The sequence below is a fragment of the Pinus tabuliformis genome, chromosome 2_1 (assembly GCF_031772625.1).
Source record: "Pinus tabuliformis cultivar Carrire ecotype Pingquan chromosome 2_1, CPIR1, whole genome shotgun sequence".
Classification (NCBI taxonomy): domain Eukaryota; kingdom Viridiplantae; phylum Streptophyta; class Pinopsida; order Pinales; family Pinaceae; genus Pinus; species Pinus tabuliformis.
Window position 1 is genome coordinate 753,731,177 of NC_142299.1, and position 21,130 is coordinate 753,752,306.

Consider the following 21,130-nt stretch of genomic DNA (forward strand, 5'->3'; position numbering starts at 1 on the left):
CTCTATTAGCTTGAAGACCATGTGCACTATTAGAGGGAGAGGAGGGTGTGAAATAACTTTTGTTATCGCCCTTCTTTTTAACTTTACCCTTACCCTTTTTTTGAATAAACTCCAAAGAAGGAGGAACATAGAGAAGGGGGTTGGATGCATCAGTGAAAGGAATAGATGAAGAGACCTCATAATCAAAATTGGGGTTGGTATCCGTCATTTGTTTTATACTCCTCTTCCTCCCAATTTCAACCTCTCTTTCTTTTTGCCTAGCTTTTTCTTCCTCAAACTTCTCAAAATTTTCTACCAAATCATTCACAATATCCCCAATTTGTTCTGTTGGTGCTGCACATGGAGCAATTTGGCCTCTAATACCAACCAAGTGTTGTTTCAGCTTATGAATGCCCCATCCACCTCCCTTAGTTTTTCTCTGACAAAATTTGCAATGCATTAGATTATCAATCATCTGAGCATATGCCCAAGCAACATCTTTCATTCTAAGAGCCATTTTATCATATTTGGACTTGTAAATGAAAGGAAAAAAATATGAAAATGAAAAGAAAAAAACAACTCTTTAATATTCATTTCTTTTACAAAAATTACTCTTTTCAATTTCCAGATTTGCAGAAAAGAAAACACAAGCAAAGACAAATTTGAGAAGTGAAAAAAAAATAACTCTAGGCTCTAGCCTCCTCAATGCTGCTCCAATGCCTGCCCAAGAAGCTCCTCACCGCTGCTCCAATGATTGCCCAAGACTCCTCACGACTGCTCCAATGATTGCCCAAGATTCTTCACTACTGCTCCAAAAACCAACTTCTCAAAAATGATCACACAAATGCAATGAGATAGCTGTGAGGAGATGTGAGGGGGTTGGGTAGCTTTTATAGGCTTGGGAGAGGTTAGATGGAAAAAAAAAAGAAAAAAAAAGAAAACCAAAAATCAAAAAATAAGCAAGTTTGGAGTCCGCTTTCCCTCCAAATTCTGTCGCTAGTCGGGTTTGACAAGCTCGGCCAGTCTAAGTTGGACTCGACCAAGTCGACTAGTCTGTTACTGAACCAACCGGGTCGGTCACTGACTCGGCTAGTTTAGTAACATACCAGCCTTTGGACCGGTTTTTGTGCAAATATGACATGGGCAGGGGTCTGGCTCAACCGATTTCGAATCGGCTCGACCGAATTTTAAAACACTGATTTGTATTTAGATATTTTATTGATAACACACATTGAATATTTTATAATATACAACATTAAAATATTTTCATTTAACATTTTTTTCTATATATAGATATATATGATATTGATATATGACATAAATTAGTTAACCTAGATACGCAAATAGCTTAGTTAAATCCCATGTTGAAATTTTTTTGAAAGGTATATGGTCTAAATATCTTACTTACACATTCTTTTTACTTTGAATTACTTTACATTAAATTAATTATATTAGACAAATGTACATAGCATTTTTTATTATTATAGTAGGGAACAAATGTCAACTCCATGTTGAACACAGATAGAATTACACATCACCCTCACATATTATTTTACTTCTAATCACTTTACATGAGATTATATTACATCATAAGTACAACTTTATAATTACTTTACATGAAATTATATTGGTACACATCACTCACACATTTTTAGGCTGATAGGCCTTCTTTTTTAATCAGTTCGCGTTCAATTTTCGTCTACCCATCGCACTGTAATTTGACACCTGTCTCTCTTGTGGATTGCCATGTAATTTGGCATCGGTTTCTCTTGGTAGCGGTGGTCTCATCAACGGTGGTGGTGGCAGTGGTCTCATCGACGGTGGAGAGCTAGCGATTTGGCACCTGTCTCTCTTGGTAGCGGTGATCTCATCGACAACAGAGAGCTAGCCATGAAGGTAAACTCTTTCACTGTGTTGTGGATGCGTCCTCTCAGCTCCCGCACTTGCCTCTCCGTATTCCTTCAAAAGTGGATCGTCTGTACTTGCCTCCCCGTTTTCCGCAACTACCGATACACCTGTTGTTTCACTCGCTGCACTTTCGGAGGGTGTTCATAATGTCGATTTTTGTGGTGCACGACCAACATTTTTTTGTACAGGCACGATGACTGCCATCCCTCATTCAGTTAAGGTAGGTGAATGTAATCCCCACGATATTTATGTGCAAGGAGACGGAAAAACAGGCAGGATGACTATTATCCCTCGTTCAGTTAAGGTAGGCGAATGTAATCCCCACGATATTTATGTGCGAGGAGATGGAAAAACATTCGGGGAAGAATGCAGTGGGACTGGAAGAACTGTGTACTGCCTCGAGGAAAGCAGTGAGAATGGGCACGAGACGTGGATTAGGGTAGAGAGGCTTGAGAAACCGCTCTGTGGAGTGTCCAGGCCTGTATTCTTCAAAGGAGTTGCGACAATGGTTGTAAAGCTATTCAATATAGTGGAGTGTGATGTTGCTATTTTCGGCCAGAAATATTATCAGCAATGGCATCCATCTGTCACATGGTAAGTAAGATATGGTAGTATCAATTTACTTTTTCATTTTTTAATTTAAGTTGTTATTTGATTTTTCTAATATGCCTTTAAAAACATGCCCTGATCACAAAAAATAAAAAACTAGCAAAAATATCCCATTAGTACTACAAATCCAACCCCATTAGTACTACAAATCCAACCCAATTAGTATCGGTTACCACTTTTCAAAACCAGCCCATGTCCAAAAATAAAACAACCATGTATTGTAGAGCAAGCATTTACTATCAACAATTAGAAATTAATCAATACTCTTGGCCCAGATTGGGTGTAAATTTGACAGGGTCTGGGCTAAAGTTCCATGGCCGCAAACCTATGGCTCCTATACCCTATTGTACTGATAGCCAGAGTGAAAGCCCTCTACTGTAACATTGCCGAACTATGCTCGCCTGTAAGTGTTAACCTAGATTTTAAATTGTTCCTTGATTGTTCATAAGCAAGATTGCTCCAATCATATTATTCTTACATTCATTTCTTGTCGTTACCCTTACATTCATTTTTTGTTGTTCTGATGTGTTATTTTGATGGGAACGGAATCAACCATTATCTGGATTGGATTGGAGCCGATAAACAAATTGAAGGGAATTGTGGACGTGGTTTATCCGCCGGTGTTTATATTAAATAATTTAAATAGATTAATTTTCCAAATTTTACTGTCCTGAATATTCAAAATTCATAGAATTATTCCATTCTTCTCTCGGCCAGCTCAAGAGGCCTTGACAACAGAGTCTTAAGTTTGGGTATTAGTGCATCCTCCTCTATCAACACATATTTCTCGTGAACAATTATTGGTATATATTCCAGAGAGGCAGAGACAACAAGTTATAGATTCTGCTGGGTTATGAAAATGATGTAGGGGTGGCTCTGGTGAAGCGTTTGAACAAAGTTGGTTGTGTTAACTGGTGGAAAATGAGAACTCAAAGATTTATGGATAAATTTGTTCTTTTGCCGGTTAAATATTTGTCTTTGATTTTGTAAAAATTTGATTAGAGTTTTCCATAGAAATTTATCTATATTTTAGCATTTTAAATTTTAAATTTAAAATCTTGAATTTTTTTGCAAAGTCAAAAAAAATCCAGAAACACACAATAGTACATCCAGGAAAAAGATCATTTCAAAGAAAATCAATTTATCTTATAATATAACTTTTTCCATATAAATTTAATAAATTTAATACATCCAGGAAAAAGATCATTTTACAGAAAATCAATTTATCCTATAATTTAATGTTTTAGATGTAAGTTCTTTTATTCCAGTTAAATTTGAATTTCTATCGATCATAATTTATACGTTTAGTTGAATCCAATGGAACTTTGTTCACATAATTGAATTTTACTTAAATTATGAGATTATCCTCGTTTCAATCTCTTATTTCAATGTCAATTCAATTTGAATTTTAAATTTTCCCACTAACCTGATTGGGGATGGATCATAGCCCTCTAAACCCAATGGTGATAAGTAATCACCTTCATTGAGGGGATTTAGCATAGTGAGCAAGCATAATGAGCAACTACCATAAAACTAAAGCAACTAAATAATTTTACATTACTTGTTTTTCAACAATAGCTAGCTTTGCACAGAGCCATGCCTTACATACGGACTATTCCACACAGCTCCCTCTTGGATTTTGGTGAAACATTACTCCACTAAACTTATATATTTTCAATAACTCTTTTTTATTATAATAAATATTATTTCTTTAATATAACATTCATGTAAAGTTTGATGAACTTTAATTTATTATACTTTAAATTAAAAAAATAAAAATAAAAATATATTAAATTATATTTTTAATAAAAAATAACTTTTTAAAATAGATATGTATTTTTTTAAGGTAAATGTTTTTCACAAAAACTTTAATAATCCTCACTGCTCAAGAGTGTTGGGTGAAGGGATCAACAAGTTCTGAGAAAGTTTTGAAAACGCTTAATTAGGTTTAATTTTTTTTTCTATATTTAATTTTTTTTTATAATTATTCTCTTAACAATTTTTTTTTAAATTAATCTTTAAAAGGAAATATTATAAATAAAAAATTTCTTTGATACATGATACAAATATTGAATTTAGTTTTATATCTTATGTAAAATAATGTAAAACAATAATTAGTGGATCAATGCAAATAATTTTGAGACTTGATTTATAGTGCATGTGAGATTGCATGTATGATGTGTAAACAGTCCCTCAAGAAGCCTAGTGATAGACTTAACTTCCAGTGCATATGAGATGGCATGTATGATGTGTAGACAATTCCTCAAGAAGCCCCATGATAGACTTAACTTACAATGCATATGAGATTGCATGTATGATGTGTAGAGAGTCCCTCAAGAAGCCATCAATGATTAAGAACATTGTGGAGAATGCAAAGGAAGCAATTCGTCTTGGATGGAGCTTTTTTTTAGATCATGGACTTCAACATAGAAATAGTAACATTTCCTTTTGTACTATTTTTATTTCCTCTTAATTAAAAATGGTTTACAAGGCAATAGAATAGATAATGTGCCATTATGACCTACTTTGTTATGTTCTATGAATTATGGAATCAATGACATTATCCATACCTTAATAGTATACTTTTGAGTTGTATATTTGTTTCATAAATATGAAGGCAAGCTAAATTGCATGTATTATTGAGGTACCCAAAGTATTTTGGAAGTTGTATAACGTCTTTGTTTTAGTGTATGAGTTATAGAACCAGTAACAATAGCCTTACTTTAATAGTATACTTTGAGTTACTATATTTGTTGCATAAATATAAAGGCAAGCTAGGTTCCCTTTACTAATTGAAGTAGTAGAAGTATTTTGGAAGCTATATAAATTGGATTTGTTTTCAAATATGTTTTTTCTCACTAAGATGCTTATGCAAAATTTTGGTTTGGTAAAATAATATTTTCCATGACAGATCAATTATTGACTTCAATGCTTAGGGTAATAATGTCCAAATACTTATTTCTATGTATGGAAATTCTACAAGTAAAATAATAATTTTTCATCACAAATATCAATTACAAAGCTCAATGCTTACATGAATAATGTCCAAAGATTTGTTTCTATGTGTAGCAATTCTACGTTTTAGTTTATAATAATGAGTGATGAGGTACAATAGGAATGGAAGTAGGCCATAAAAAAAATTGAGTATAAATTGGATAAACATCACATATTCGTATTCTTTTCCAGTATATTTAGATAGTAAAAACTTATTTCAAAACAAATATTTGTTATTCATTTTTTCACATCTCAAGGATCTGAAACATATATCCTAAACCCCAAATGTATCATTAATTTGAGATGATATGCAGAACCCACATACAACAAACAACCCATAGGGAAAGCGTTTTATTCCGGTATTTCTAAAATTAAAAGGGAATGAAAAACCATATATAAAAGATAAATCAGATATAAAAGAAAATTCAACACAAGTATCTAAGAAATCATGCCACAAAATTCACCCTATAAGATGAGATCACTAAAGAAGTGGATATCGTAAATGAAATAATGGGGATTATAGACTCTGCTCCTTCAAGAATATGGACCTACAATTCATTCTACTCTTGAAATATATATATATATATATATATATATATAATTTTTTATTAAAATAAAAAATTGTAATCCAATGTGGAGACAATTATTGTTTTACATAATACATTGAAAATAAAAATTTAGATTAATATGCAAAGATGTCAAATTTTCCCATTATATGAATGAACTATCCATCGTTTACGATTGAATGGAAAAACACTATTTACAATTCAATATAGAAAAACTACAAGCGGTTAATTTTTTTTTTGTTGACTAGCAAAATCGGCAACAACGGTGTTATCGTACTCGCGTTACACGGGGTCGAATCCCAACGGTTGCCACTATAACCTCTAGGAGGAACCGCCCAGCCCACAAGAACGACCCTCGATTAAGACGAGACTCGAACTCGTGACTTGCACAACGGCACAAACGACTTCGCAGATCATCCGCTGGCCACGAGACCAAACCTCTGCAGGCACAAGTGGTTAATTGAATTTTACTAGACTATCTCAATTCTTAGGAACCTATACTTAAATATGAATGCAATGTCCTTGCATGGTGATTTGATTCCTAGATGCATATTTTCTAACCTTTGAATTTGAACTTTTAACATTTTACAAGAAGCCATGTGTTAGCAATACAATTTTTAACCACATTACAATTTCTTGTTTTTTATAAATGTTTTTGCATGCATAAATGGATCCGTGACACACTCAATCTAATTTAATTTGATTGATTTTTAGAATACATTGGCATTTTGAGTGTCTAGTATTTCATGTTTCAGCTTGCAGTGGTAACGACATTCTAGAATGCATGCTTTTGTTATTATAAACTTGTTAAAAAAATACACAAAAAAACCTTAAATTTAACGTTTCAATTGTTATTTGTTTGATTGTAAAAATTAAAGTACATCTTTTACAATTTAAAAATTCTATCGGTCTCTCTTTGTACTTTTTGGAGCAATTGCTAGTTTTTACTTCTAATTACTTTACATGAAATTATATTACATCATAAGTACAACTTTTTAATTACTTTTATTTATTATCATAAATATTATTTTTCTATTTAAAAATATTTTATTTTTAATTTGAGAAAACTATACAAAGGCTACAGCCAGAAGTTACACTTCAACACCTTTATAATGTAAGATTCGGATTCCCGGTGTTGAATGTGGGTGTTGGGCATTTAATACATTCCCCAACAAACTGCAGGGCATAATCGGGAGTCAATACAATAAAATTAAAATTGTACAAGCCTGCAGCCAAAAGATAGACTAAAGATGTTTTTTTTAATTTTACAAGGCTAGAAATGTAAAGTCATGTGAGTAGCACTGCTAAAGGGTCTGCTGAAGGGGCCTCTCATTCGTATGAACCAAAGTCTAGCACTGACAGTCTGACATGAACAATATTTTTCCAGGTACAAGGTTCACACGACAAGGTTGGTTCCTGAGTTGTACTAAATGTATTTAAAATACAGGACAACATCTTACTAGGGCTCAAATGTGGGTGCTTGACGCCTGAAACCCCATGTTGCTTCGTATAAAACCCTTGGTAAAATTTGTCTGTAAGGATCCTCTTTTCGCTTCTGTTGCAAATATGTGATAGCTTCTTCTACTTCAGCCTTTATGTGCAGATATAGAGCATGTGCTTTCTCCTTGTCCCGAAGCTCATTCTTTCTTCCTGAGTAATAAGAAACAGTCAAATCTGGTTATGGATATTTATCAACAAGAATTGCAAAAAACAATCTGCAATGTTAATTAAGTGAAGCATAAATTAACGAAAAAATAACATGGATATTAAATTAGGCAACAAAATTACTGAGATCTCTAGTGCATGTCATAAAGCAGTTTCAAAGAATATCACTGTCATTGTGCCCTTCTCTTTTAATCAGGAGGAACCAAAAAGAAAAAAGCACATACATAGATCAAGAAATATGGGTTATAAAAGAAGTTTCAAAGAATATCACTGATATTGTCATGTCCTCCTCTTTTAATCTGGAGTAACCCAAAAGCAAATCATGGTAACTGGCAAAGATTTAGATTTCAATGTATATTTATCTCTAGTCTACACGTACATTTATCGGCATGCGCAAGCGTGGATAAAATAGTAGTATTCCCATACCTGCAGTTGCTATAGGTTTACCGAATAAATAATAGAACCTTCCTGGGATTTTTGGCGCTAACCCTGGAATATGCAATTTCTGGTTTGAAATCTCTCCAGGCATGTCACTCCTGTTAATTCAATCCATTAGTGATAATGATGAATAAAACAAAACTTTTTAAGAATAGACAGCTTCAATGAACAACAGTAAGTGAACTTATCTGCATGAAAGAAAATGCAAACAAAATATTGTTCCTATAGAGGCAGAGCATTAGATTTTGATTTGATCTTAAGCTTGCCAGGTTCAGGGCTCAAACATAACTCCATCCTTATTAGGCGATCCCTATTCTGAGTCCAGACCATAGCTTCAGAGGTCTACACTGGCCCCTTGTTAGATATATTTCAATTAAAAAGTCAATGAATCAATTTTTTTCTGTTACTTATATGCCTATTTTTCTCCTTTGCAGATGTCATGCTTGTAATATCTGAAGTAAAATTGCCACAAAAAGAATGAATAACAAATTTGAGTTTTCAAATTGGAACTACACGCAGTATGTCTCTCAAATGGATGGATAATTTTTTGGTATTTGTATTTATGGATAGTCTACTATCATCTTCCATTCACTTGGAATTTTTTCCTTTGAACCCAAAAATTTCACAGGAAAACATTTATTTTGCATATGTTACCAACGCCAAGTTGCAAGCTTAGGGTGCTTACTAGAAAGTGTAGCACTTCCTAGGCAGAAAATCGGCAAGGTAAATCCTTGCTTTTCATTCTTGGCTTTAGCATCATGGATAAGAAATGGCATTAGTTTGATAACAAGCATACAGTCACCCTCGAGTCTTTTCCCAGGTCATCTTTCAGGGGGTTGCTCAAAGACAATAGTCCTTTTGAAATGTAAAGTGACCTCCTATTTGTCTCCCAAAGGAGGAGCCACAAGTTAGTCCCCATGATGCACTATAAATAGGCCTCATCTGTTCAGGAACACTAGAGCATCCTTAGCTAAACATTTCAACTAAATAGTGACGTTCTTCATCAAGAAAACCCTTGTCCTTATTATGTAGTAAATTATCCATTCAGAGTGATCATCCTTTTATAGGAGGTCTATCACTTCCATCAATATAACTAAAAGTCCCCAAACAAGTTCAATTTTGAGTAGACACAGTAAATGGGTTACAAGCCAATCCAATAGTTCAACGAAATCAAATATGCCAACATTTTCCCACTTGTGTGAGCTGTAAGATCTCTCTAAGCATGACATCATGGCCTTTTAGGGGTCAAAATGCTCCAAAGTGCAATGCAAGCACTGAATGTGTCTCTCGGCACCATGATCAGCCTCAATTTGAGGAAGGGTCCCCAAATCAAGCCTCAAAAGAATCTCCATGTGTCCAAAAGCCAGCTTTGGGTTCCCTGCATCATCTCCATGGGTGCAATCCAGACAATGTAGTGCACTCTCTCTCCACCATTGGGGCTCCATGAGGTAATACAAGCCCTCCTTAATCATTATGGGGATGTTCATCCTCATTTGGGCTCTGGATCAAGGCAGGGTCCACTGAATATATCATCAAGAATCCTCAATGCTAAGCAAGATGACCTCAGCGTTCTAGATCTGAGGGTGCTTTATGTTGAAATTGTAACTAGGGTTGGTCTTCATAATTGTCTTTGTACTTGTATCAATATGTATTTTATGTAAAAACAAAAGAAGAAAAATTATTATTATTTTCTAGCATGTTCTTCATGCTTTGTTTTGGTCAAAAGAAAATATAGAAGGGCATGTTCTTTGTGACCCTTAAAAAAGAAGAATATTTGAATTTTTGATAGTGTCATTTGTCTCACCAAGATGCCAGGTCGGCTCAGCTACATGTGGCACCCATTCACTTGTGGAGAAGACTGTATATAGCCCATTCACATCCCTCAATTGAAGATCATCATCACACACTCATATCTGATCCAGAACGAAGAAGAAGAAGGGTTCTTGGAGGCCGAAAATAGGAGATTATTTGGGCACACATCCATCATATCTATGCGAAGTTCTGAACAGGTTTCTGGGGCAGGTGGAAGTTCAAGCTCTGAAACTCTTATGCAAAGTTTTGAGGCTTTTCTGTGGATGACAAAGTTTTGAAGGAAAGGAATTATGACATCTTGAGAGGGCTGACTTGGCACTCAGTATTTGGTCTACTGGTCAGTTCATTTACGACTTGGATTTCTCCTGTTGACTAAAGATTCTATAAGGAAAAGATTGTTGGGTTTTCCCCTTGTGGATCTTGCCCTGGCCTCTGGCCTAATCCCTGGTGTCTCTTGTCTTTTTGGGCATTGTGCTTGTATAACTGCTTGATGACCTAATGCATGAAGTCAATACTAAATGAAAAACATATATAAACAATCACAAGTAATTATCATGATCTGAAATTCTAGTTTGCAAACAAATTTCAGCATGGTATCGAAGCTAAGGAAGATCGAAGAGCAGTCTAGGGAAAGATAAAAAGGCTAATCTCATGGACAAAGATACCCTCTTTGCCTCTCGCTCTAGCTCCCATTGCAAATCAAATACAAAGTCTATAGTAGAAGGGGTCTGAAATTATAAGTGTATCCTTGTGCTACAAGTTCTATGATAATTCATGCGTGAAGGCATTTTGATCGAAGATCATTGCAGGAGTAAAGGTCACAGAGATACAAGAAGATCAGAATGATCAAGACCCTTTGTGATACCTCCTTAATAGACCAAAGGCTGATAGCATCTATGTTGTCCATGTGGGTGAACCAAGCTTCAAGAAGACCAAAGTTCTAAACCCAGAAGTTCGAGCTTTGAGATTGCCATCCGAAGTCTGTAATTTGTCCAAATTACATCATTGTATTTCTTATATGAAATTGCTCCTAAGGCTATGGTCCATGTCTATGGCATCTCTATCTCTGTGACAGATCTCGAGATCAAGTCCAAGCTCCTCTTTGGCATACAAAATATATATCTATGTGACAATGCTAGTGTGTAGGCATGTACCTCCTATTCTTGCAAAGGACTGTGACATTCATACGAAAGTCTGTATCAATTGCTCATGCGAAGGTCTGTACCCCTGGCAACTGAAGCCGTTCTTTGTGGATAATACGAAGACCTATAATCTGAAGACAGAAATGAGGTCGATGCTTGGACCTCTTGGAAACATATTCAGTTTGTGGCATAGTTCAATAAGAAGAGTGACAAGGATTTGTTATCACAAGTAAAAATCCGAAGCATATATCTAACTGAAGATTGAAGATCTGAAAAATCCAAGACTCTATCCAAGTTATGTTGGTTATGGTTTGAATTTACTACCTCTATGGAATTGTTATAAGATCAAGCTATATCGTTGTAACTTGTGATCCATAGAAGTGATGTTCGAACCTCTGTAAGAACAATAGAAAAGGAATTCGAATTATGAATAAATATTTCCTCTCACAAAAATAATAACACCTGGTCTGAACGCTGAGGTTTATATCTCTAAAAGAAAAAAATGGTTGAAGTCAGTATTTAAGTTTGAATTGAAGAAGTAGTCCAAACCTCTCCAAGATCTGCGGTAGGTCCGAGCTATGACATATGATCTCTCTGTATCATCCATGTTGAAGTTGAAGAATACCAATAATTCAAGTCCGAGTTTGTATATCTGAAGTCTGAAGAAATGTCCAAAGGTTATTCTACATACAAAGACTGAACCTCCACTCTGTGTCAAAGCAAGGTCACTGTGGAAAATATAAATAAGAGTCCTATGATCAGACCTCAATCTAAGATCTGCGAACCAAGGCTTAAGCATGATCCATCTTTGTGGCATGGTCTGAACCTATGGCATCCGTCTTCTTCTCTAAAAAGGATCAAGTTTGTCTCTATAAGTAAAGTATGGAATTATCCATTACAAGGAGCTGATCTATATCTCTTTGGAGGAGCCTGAAAAACTTGTGATTTGACCCCATATTCAAAGGAAAAAAATGACAGGTAAGGTTGAAGTATTACTTCTCACACTCTGCAATTTAAGAGGTACGTATAATCTTTTGTTCTTATATCTAGGACAACAAAAATCTAGAATATAAGTCCATTTCGAAATTCATCAAAAAGAGTCTACTAGATCGTGTCCTCTCTCTCTTGTGAACAATGACATAATCGATATAGTAGATAATGTTCCTTTACTTATACATGAAGATTAAGTTTTGTGGGATACACATTCATCTTGATCTCATGAATAGAAGGTAAGTCAATGACAATACTAGTGTTTGTAGCTAACACATTAGTATGCTTGTATAATTTGCAAAACTGGAATATGGTAGGTTTTGAAGATTTTGGATCTTAAAGCATCTAGGGTTTGTAAGCCCTAACAAAATTCTGAACTAAGCAAACCCTAGGAACAAAACCTGGGACTAATCGTTTCCGTTGGAAGAACAAGTCGTAATGACAGAAATGATTTCATGCTAATGTGAGAACAAGGATGATGATAATTAGAAGAAGTACAAGTTTAAGAGGGAGTTGATTCTTTCCTTAAAAGATAAGCACTCTACATCTCCTTTCTTTGATTACTACTTAAAAGATAAGTATCTTTGGATAGTCTTTTGTCTATACACTTTGCGTAATTATATTTGTTCTTCCATAGCCTCTCCTAATAAAGTTGGCAGGTCAATGATAAGAGCTGCCCAAGCCTTGACAACAGACGAAAGAATAGGAGGAACGTAGCAAGACTTTCTTGAAGAACGTGAATGCAGAAAGAGAGAGCAGTTTGAAGTATGCAAAAATAGGAGCATGGAAGCAAGAATGTTCTCCCAGTAAGAGGGAGAGGATCATGTTAAGATGATTGCCTCAGTTAGAAAAGTTACCCCATATTTTGAAGGAGCCTCATGATTAAAGAAGACCTCGTACTTTGGAAAGAAGAACTCATGAGTCAAAGGAAAAGATTGACTTCAGAGGGAGCTGGAAGCAGAATTTGACATGAAGGACCTTACACTACAACTTGGGACTTGAGAGTACATCGATTGGGTTGGCAGTGCTGATGATGAGTAGAGATACAATTCATGGTTAGGACCTGGTATGGTTTCTTGGAAGAGCATGAAGCATGATTCTATTGCACTACGGAGGAAGAAGATATGGCAGTTTGTACAATCAGTTGTGAAGTAGTTTGGCTCCGTAAAATGTTTGATGGACTATTTGATGACATGCTGGATTCAATCGTGGTACTCTATAAAGATTGTTAGAGAACCTCGTTTTTCATGGAAGGTCGAAGCGCTTTACGATTTGAGAATATGATGCAAATAAGAGCTGAGAAGCTACAACAAATCTTGATTGATGAACATGTAGCTGGTGTAAGGGAAATATCAGTACTTCCGAGACAAGCTTGGGCTTGTGGATGACTCCTAGGTTGAGAGGGAGTGAGGATGGACAACTTGTTTTCCATGTCTCATGTATTGTGGGAAGGACTAACAGCCATAAGTCAAGTACATGAACACAGATAGGGAAAATGGTAGATTGGATAAGCGTCATGGACTGGTATTCTTGAGACATGTATTATGACCGGGACTAATAGTAGTAAGTCAAGTACATTGATTTGGTATAAGAATAGTCTAGAGGACCGACATTTCCTTGTGTCAAGTATTGTGACATTGAATTAGGAAATGGTCTTGTGGACATACTTTGGTGAACCTAGGTGGAGCATGTTCCTCGGAGAGGTGGTTGTGTGTTGTCCTATTGAATGCCCCCAACATTGTGCTCTGATCTAGTGGAGAGATAGAGCTTACTTGTCAAGACATTAATAATTTCACAATGCTAGTCATAATGATATTTATAATGATGCTTATCAATCTGGATCCTTTCTTATAGAAGTCTTCATCTTGAGAGTATCGCAATAATTCATTATGAATACCTCCCTAGTTAAAAGGGAGTGTTTAGGGTCAGTCTCCATAATTGTCTTTGTACTTGTATCAATATGTTTTTATGTAAAAATAAAAGAAGAAAAAATATTATTATTTTCTAGCATGTTCTTCATGCTTTGTTTTGGTCAAAAGAAAATATAAAAGGGCATGTTCTTTGTGATGTTGAAATTTCTAAGTCTAACCCGTTAGAAATTCTTCCTGTACTATCTGGTTTATTTCACCTACTTGTTTAATTACTTAACAAGTTATTTACCATGTAAATACTGAAAATAAACACAAGTACAGTATCAACATCTACAGATCATCAACTGAAGAAAACAAGCACACAAGTGACACCGTTATTTTTGGATCAATGTCCTCAGAAAAACTCAATGCGGGAAAACCAATGCAGCTATTCGGAGGGTCATATTATTATGCAGTTTATCTGAGTACAACTGGGTGCCTAAACCGGCTCACCTGACAGAGAAAAATATATGACAACAATACCTCTATATTCGGAAACAAGTATTCAGAAAACATGTCCCACGAAACCCTCTCCAACACAACTGAAGCTCAGTGCTAGCCCTTCTGGCCACTGCATCAGCCTCCTACTGACCTGTGTCAGCCCCAAGACCCTCTGCGTCAGCGCTCTGAGGCACTGCGCAGCCTCTGCGTCACTCCCTCTGCCCTCTGCGTGGATGACGTAGTTTCTTTGGGCTCTGCGTTACCTCTGCATAGCCTGGATTGACTGCTGCTCTAGCTCTCTCTGCTTCTGTGCTGGTCTCCCAGTATTGTCCCTGCTTCTCTGCCTCGTACTCATTGCCCCTCGCTGCTAATCACTGATTCACTTTTGCTTAGCAACCCCGCTCTAGCAAAATGAATGACTAATCACTCTGGGGTATTCTCCAACTGACTCTCAAGCCTCCTCTTATACTTTTCTCGTTGGTCCATCAACGGTCGAGATTAAATCTCTAATCAATGGCTAAGATTAGATTTGGTTTGATCCATGACTTTTGGAACATTTTAACCCAGTTTTATATTTGTTGATTTGGGGTAACTTCGGATGTGCTCTAGCCATGAAAATTGGTGGAGAGGCTAAAGCACATGAAATCTCCAAGACCCAGAAATGGTTTGGGCAAATTCTAACGGTTTGGGAGATATTAAAATAATTAATATTTTTAATGGAATTCCTAAGTCTAAACTTAGGAAAAATAAAATATTAAAGGGTATTAATATAAAACTGGGTTAGAAGGGTCCAAAAGTCATGGATCAAGCCAAATCTAATCTTAGCCGTTGATTAGAGATTTTATCTCGGCCGTTGATGGACCAAGAAAAGTATAAGAAGAGGGTTGAGGGTCAGTTGGATGACACACTGAGGGAGACCAATCAATTCGATTTCTAGAGCGGGGTTAGCTGAGAAATTCGAGCTAGTGGTCTGGAGAGTAGCAGGAGGTAGCAAGTACGGAATAGAGAGTCGGGAGCAACACCAGAAGACCAGCGCAGAGGTTGGAGAGGCAGATGTAGAGGCAGCAACAGACTGCGCAGTCACTCGAGGACCTGCGTGGGTGACGCAGAGAGGCCTAGTGCTAACGCAGAGAGGCAGAGGCTGACGCAGAGTGTCTGGGAGTTACGCAGAAGTCAGCTAGGCTGACGCTGAGACTGGGAGAAGTGCTGGCGAATTTTTCTCTCTTTTGGGTAAGCCAGTTTGGCACCCTATTGTACTGAAGAATCGTTGAATAATAAAATCCTCCTTTGCTGCACTGGTTTTCCCACATTGGGTTTTTCTAGGGATTGTTGTCCAAAATATCTGTGTCGATGTGTTGATTCTTGTGCATGTGTTTGTTTCTGTATTATGATGTGATATCTACAACAAAATTTATTTTAATGTTTATTAAAAGAATTTCATAAATAACTTATTGGAAAATAAGTAGGTAAAGTAAAGCAGTTGTTGCAATGATAGAATTTTCACAATATTAATACCCATTAATATTTTATTTTTCCTAAGTTTAGACTTAGGAACTCCATTAAAAATATTAATTATTTTAATATCTCCCAAACTGGTTAGAATCTGCCCAAACCATTTCTGGGTCTTGGAGATCTCATGTGCTTTAGCCTCTCCACCAACTTTCATGGCTAGAGCACATCCGATGCTACCCCAAATCAACACTCCCTCTTAGCGAGGACTGTGCTCTAGTAATACTCCACACTGAATATCACCCTGATTATCCAGCACTGGTCTCTGTGTTAATGTTAGGCTTCCCAGCCCAACATCCTCTACACCGATGCATCCTGTACTGCTGCCTATGGCCCTGCCACTGCCACTTCTGCATCCATACGACAACTCCCTTTGCATCCGTGTTGCTGCTGGTCCATCTTCCCAGCACTGCATCTGCACTGCATCCCCTCTCGTCATGCTGTCCATAGCACTGCCATTGCTAATTGCTACACTGCAACTCAGTTACTGAGAAGTAAGTAACTGATCCACCCAACTTCTAACATCCCTGTCAGGCTAGAAACACTCTCGATGCTGAAGCTCCCTCTACTGCTAACAAGTGCTCCCTCCACTAACCTCTACGCTGCTGTAACAACTCCCTGCATCTCGTACCATTGCACACCTCTCTGTGCCATCCTGCATTGGTGTAGCACTTACGTGCCTCTCGCACTGTTGCACCCTGCTAGACTCGCGCTGTCCCGGGGACTCCTGCACTGTAGCACTCTCTGCCACTCCATCCGCATTCGTCTCTATCGACATCCGCCAGTCCTGCTACTCCTCTTCGGGGCTCCTATAGCAAAGTATAATTCAAGAGGTTGGGTACCTCAAGGATCCTGCCCCTCATCGCCTGTAGTCCGTCTGACTACAACTCGATGTCTCCCCACTTCTTCTCAAGTGGCACATGAGCTCTCATAGCACAATCATCATCCTCCTCGACTTCTTTCTCCACCCTCGCTGGCACTGCCTTGGTCTCAGAACCCTGTCCCTTACTCTTCTTTCTAGGACACTGGTGCACAAAATGACCCAGTTCCCCACAATGGAAGCACTTGACTTTGGAGAGGTCCTTCTTTCTCTTCTCCTGCTTTCCCGCAAATGCTAGAGCCGCATCCTCTTCTTCCTCCTTCTTGCTTCTGACCCCCTTGCCGCTATTCCTCGCCTTGGTCACCCGTCTGATCTCTTCTTGACGAAGAGCCACCCACAGTTCCTCCCAATCCGGAAGGCTCGACCTACCTAGTATGCTTTGGACAAATACCTCCCAATTCTCTGAGACTGCATTCAATGCAGTCCTCACCATCAATTCCTGATCCATCGTGGCCCCTATGGAAGTTAGTTGGTCACGGATCTCCTTCAATCGATCGAGGAAGACATCTATCTGCTCTCCCTTCTGCATCTGGCATAACCACAACTGATCTTCAAGTAACATCTTCCTCTGCACGGAAGTATGCTGGTACAATTTCTTCAGGGCATCCCACATCTCATTTGCCGTGATCCTTGACCCCATCAAGGATGATGCACTTTCTCTGGCCATTGCCTCCTCGTACTTCTCATTTTCAGCTGGGTCAACTAGGATCGCTATTGTTTTCAAGGCGAAGTCCTTGGTGCGATATCTGTCTAGAACGAACAAGATCCCGGCCTTCCAGACCACGAAGTTAGATGCTCTGTCCAACCTATCTTGATCTCTTAGTCCATTCACGACCATTATGTTGCTCTTCTTTTGACTCCTCCGAGTCTCTCTACTCCCCTCCTGGAAGTCCTCTGTTCGACTCATGTTGAGTCTCTCAACTTCCTGTCTGGAAGTTCTTGGTTCGACTCCCTCTGAGTCTCGATTTCCCTTCGGAAAATCCCTCCTCCTTGGTCTTGCCCTGTTAGGTACTGTTCTGACCACAGTGGCCCACTAGCTTCACTCCACAAATTACTCGCAGCCTCCTATACCCCAACAACTGAAGGATTGAGCCACTTGGCTCTGCACAATCCCAACACCAACAAATCATCTTCCTCAGCCAACTACGTTAGCCCTCCTGGCTCCTGCGTGGCTCTGCGTGAGACTGATTCTGCCTCCCTTAGCCTCTGCGCTACCTTTCTCTAGCCTAGAATGATGATGCAGTCATTCTGTGTCACTCCTTCCTCTGTCACCTTTTGCATGGATCAGCTCTGTCACCCAGGACAACTGAATATGTTGCTATTGCTCTGCTAGCTGATGCCTTCAATTATCCTGTGATTTGCAACCACGCTCTGATACCATGTTGGAATTTCTAAGTCTAACCCGTTACAAATTCTTCCTATACTATCTGGTTTATTTCACCTACTTGTTTAATTACTTAACAAATTATTTACCATGTAAATACTGAAAATAAACACAAGTACAATATCAACATCTACAGATCATCAACTGAAAGAAAACAAGCACACAAGTGACACCGCTATGTTTGGACCAATGTCCCTGGAAAAACCCAATGCAGGAAAACCGGTGCAGCTATTCAAAGGGTCATATTATTATGTAGTTTATCTGAGTACCACTGGGTGCCTAAATCGGTTCACCCGACAGAGAAAAATATATGGCAACAATACCTCTATATTCGGAAATAGGTATTCAAAAAACCTGTCCCACGAAACCCTCTCCAGCACAACTGAAGCTCAGTGCTGGCCCTTCTGGCCATTGCGTCAGCCTCTTACTGACCTGTGTCAACCCTCTGAAGCACTGCGCAGCCTCTGTGTCACTCCCTCTGCCCTCTACGTAGATGACACAGTCTCTCTGGGCTTTGCGCTGCCTCTGCTGGGCTCTGCGTAGCTTGGACTGACTGCTGCTCTCGCTCTCTCTACTTCTGTGCTGGTCTCCCAGTATTATCCCTGCCTCTCTGCCTCGTACTCACTGCCCCTCGTTGCTGATCACTGATACACTTTTGCTTAGCAACCCCGCTCTAGCAAAATGAATAATTGATCACTCTGGTATTTTCTCCAACTGACCCTCAAGCCTCCTCTTATACTTTTCTCGTTGGTCCATCAACGGCCAAGATTAAATCTTTAATCAATGGCTAAGATTAGATTTGGCTTGATCCATGACTTTTGGAACATTCTAACCCAATTTTTATATTAATACCCATTAATATTTTATTTTTATCTGCCCAAACCATTTATGGGTCTTGGAGATCTCATGTGATTTAGCCTCTCCACCAATTTTCATGGCTAGAGCACATCCAATGCTACCCCAAATCAACATGTGACCCTTGTAAAAGAAGAAAATTTGAAATTTTGAAAGTGTCATTTGTCTCACCAAGATGCAAAGTTGGCCCTCCTACCCCTCAAGTTGGCTTAGCTACATGTGGCACCCATTCTCTTGTGGAGGAGACTATATATATAGCCCATTGACATCCCTCAATTGAAGATCATCATCACACACTCATATTTGATCAAGAACGAAGCAGCTAAAGGGTTCTTGGAGGCCGAAAACAAGAGACTATTTGGGCATACATCCATCATATCTATGCGAAGTTCTGAACAGGATTCTGAGGTAGGTCGAAGTTCAAGGCCTAAAACTCTTTTGCGAAGTTGTGAGGCTTTTCTGTGGATGACAAAGTTCTTAAGGACAAACATTATGGCATCTTGAGAGGGCTGACTTGGCACTTGGTATTTGGTCTATTGGTATCTTGTTGACTAAAGATTCTATAAGGAAAGGATTGCTAGCTTTTCCCTTGTGGGTTTTTCCCTGGCCTCTGGCCTAATCTCTAGCGTCTCTTGTCTTTTTGCGCGTTGTACCTGTTGACCACTACGTGTCATCAACCCATAGCAGTACACCCCCTTTTTTAGCAAAAGGGATAGTGCCTGATCGATATGTTCGTGCCGTCCAACTATCATCATCAACTTGATTATCATCTTATAATGTAAACCCAGTCTGCATGTTGTATAATGTAAATAATCTCAGTAGATCCGTGTCGTGTATGTAATCACCTAGGTAAACCTACTTTTCTGGTGATGATCTACATTCCAGGAAGTTTTTTGTCTCACCGATCCATTTCGAATGGTCGGTAGAGTTTTCCTTCAACCTTACCCCAAAGCCGGAATGGATTTTGTCACTGGGATCTTAGGGGAGTCCTAGTGTTCTAGACCGAGTCTATGTAAAAGTGATTTGGGAATAATTTTAATTATTTGGTTAGGTTGTTTTATTACAAACTGTTTGATCTGCTAGATTATATTTGTCTCGCAGAACTGCGTAGTCTGTGAGGGTCCTTTTGCAAATGGGTTTTCCCCCTTGACATGTAAAAAATGTGAAATCATGTTGTAAAGTGTCTTGATGGTTGGAAAAATAATTTATCCCCTCATAGGTTAATTAATTAAAATTTCTGGCCAAAATTAATTAAAATCTTAAGCCATAAATTTAATTAATTCTAGGTCCTAAGTAAGTTTAAATTCTCGGAAGGCGAAATTCATCGGTCCTTAAAAAATAAATTTTAAGAGGTCCAGGGACTAAGGTAAATTAATTATTTTGCTAAATTTTAAGCCTTTGGTCCCTGGGGTTAAGTCAAAGTCAAAATTTTGAAGAAATTAATTCAAAAATTTAATTTTTAATTTTTGAATTAATTAAAATTCATTTAATTGAAAAATTCGAATTTCCTCAAGAATTTAAAATTTCGACGGATGAGATTAAAAAAATTTTTAATCCTCATCAACGATCGAAATTGCTTTGACGAAGATCGCTCGAACTAGCCGTTGGAGGATTTATTTTTAAATAGGAGGTCATTTGTCAGTCAGTTGATCCGATCTCTGGATTGTGTACTAAGCAAAAATCTCTCTTGTAATCTTTTTATGAGCAATAAAGAAAGACTTTGGGGTTAATTTCTGTTAATGTTACTCTTCGTGGAAATACTGTAAGATGTGTCATTTTCATGCATAGATTTACTTTTAGCCATTGATGATAACTTTCTGAAGAGCGATTTAAGTACAGGTATCTTGCTCAGTTGCTGGGGTTTGAATGATAATTCAAGTTTTGAATATAATAGCAGGTATCTCTATTTATCTGAATTTTATTATCGTTTTCTCGCTTTATGTTGATGGTTGAATTGAGTTGTGCAGAAAAGTCTTCATTTTTAGATCATCGGGTGTTCGGGGAAGTTCTCGGTTGAATCAGCCAACTCCCGATCCGTGTTTTCTGAA

The 21,130-nt window shown here is 37.8% G+C and overlaps 1 protein-coding gene across 1 annotated transcript in view; it reads right to left on the reverse strand.

Moving 5' to 3' along the window:
• Positions 1-7,119: 7,119 nt before the first annotated feature.
• LOC149202765 (phytyl ester synthase 1, chloroplastic-like) overlaps positions 7,120-21,130 on the reverse strand; it is a gene marked incomplete at its 5' end in the record, with an annotated part of 221,087 nt that continues 207,076 nt past the window's right edge. Inside the window, 2 exons of the mRNA XM_089401684.1 lie at positions 7,120-7,706; positions 8,148-8,257. Of these exons, the coding sequence (XP_089257810.1) occupies positions 7,516-7,706; positions 8,148-8,257 (301 nt within the window). The remainder of the gene's footprint in view (positions 7,707-8,147; positions 8,258-21,130) is intronic.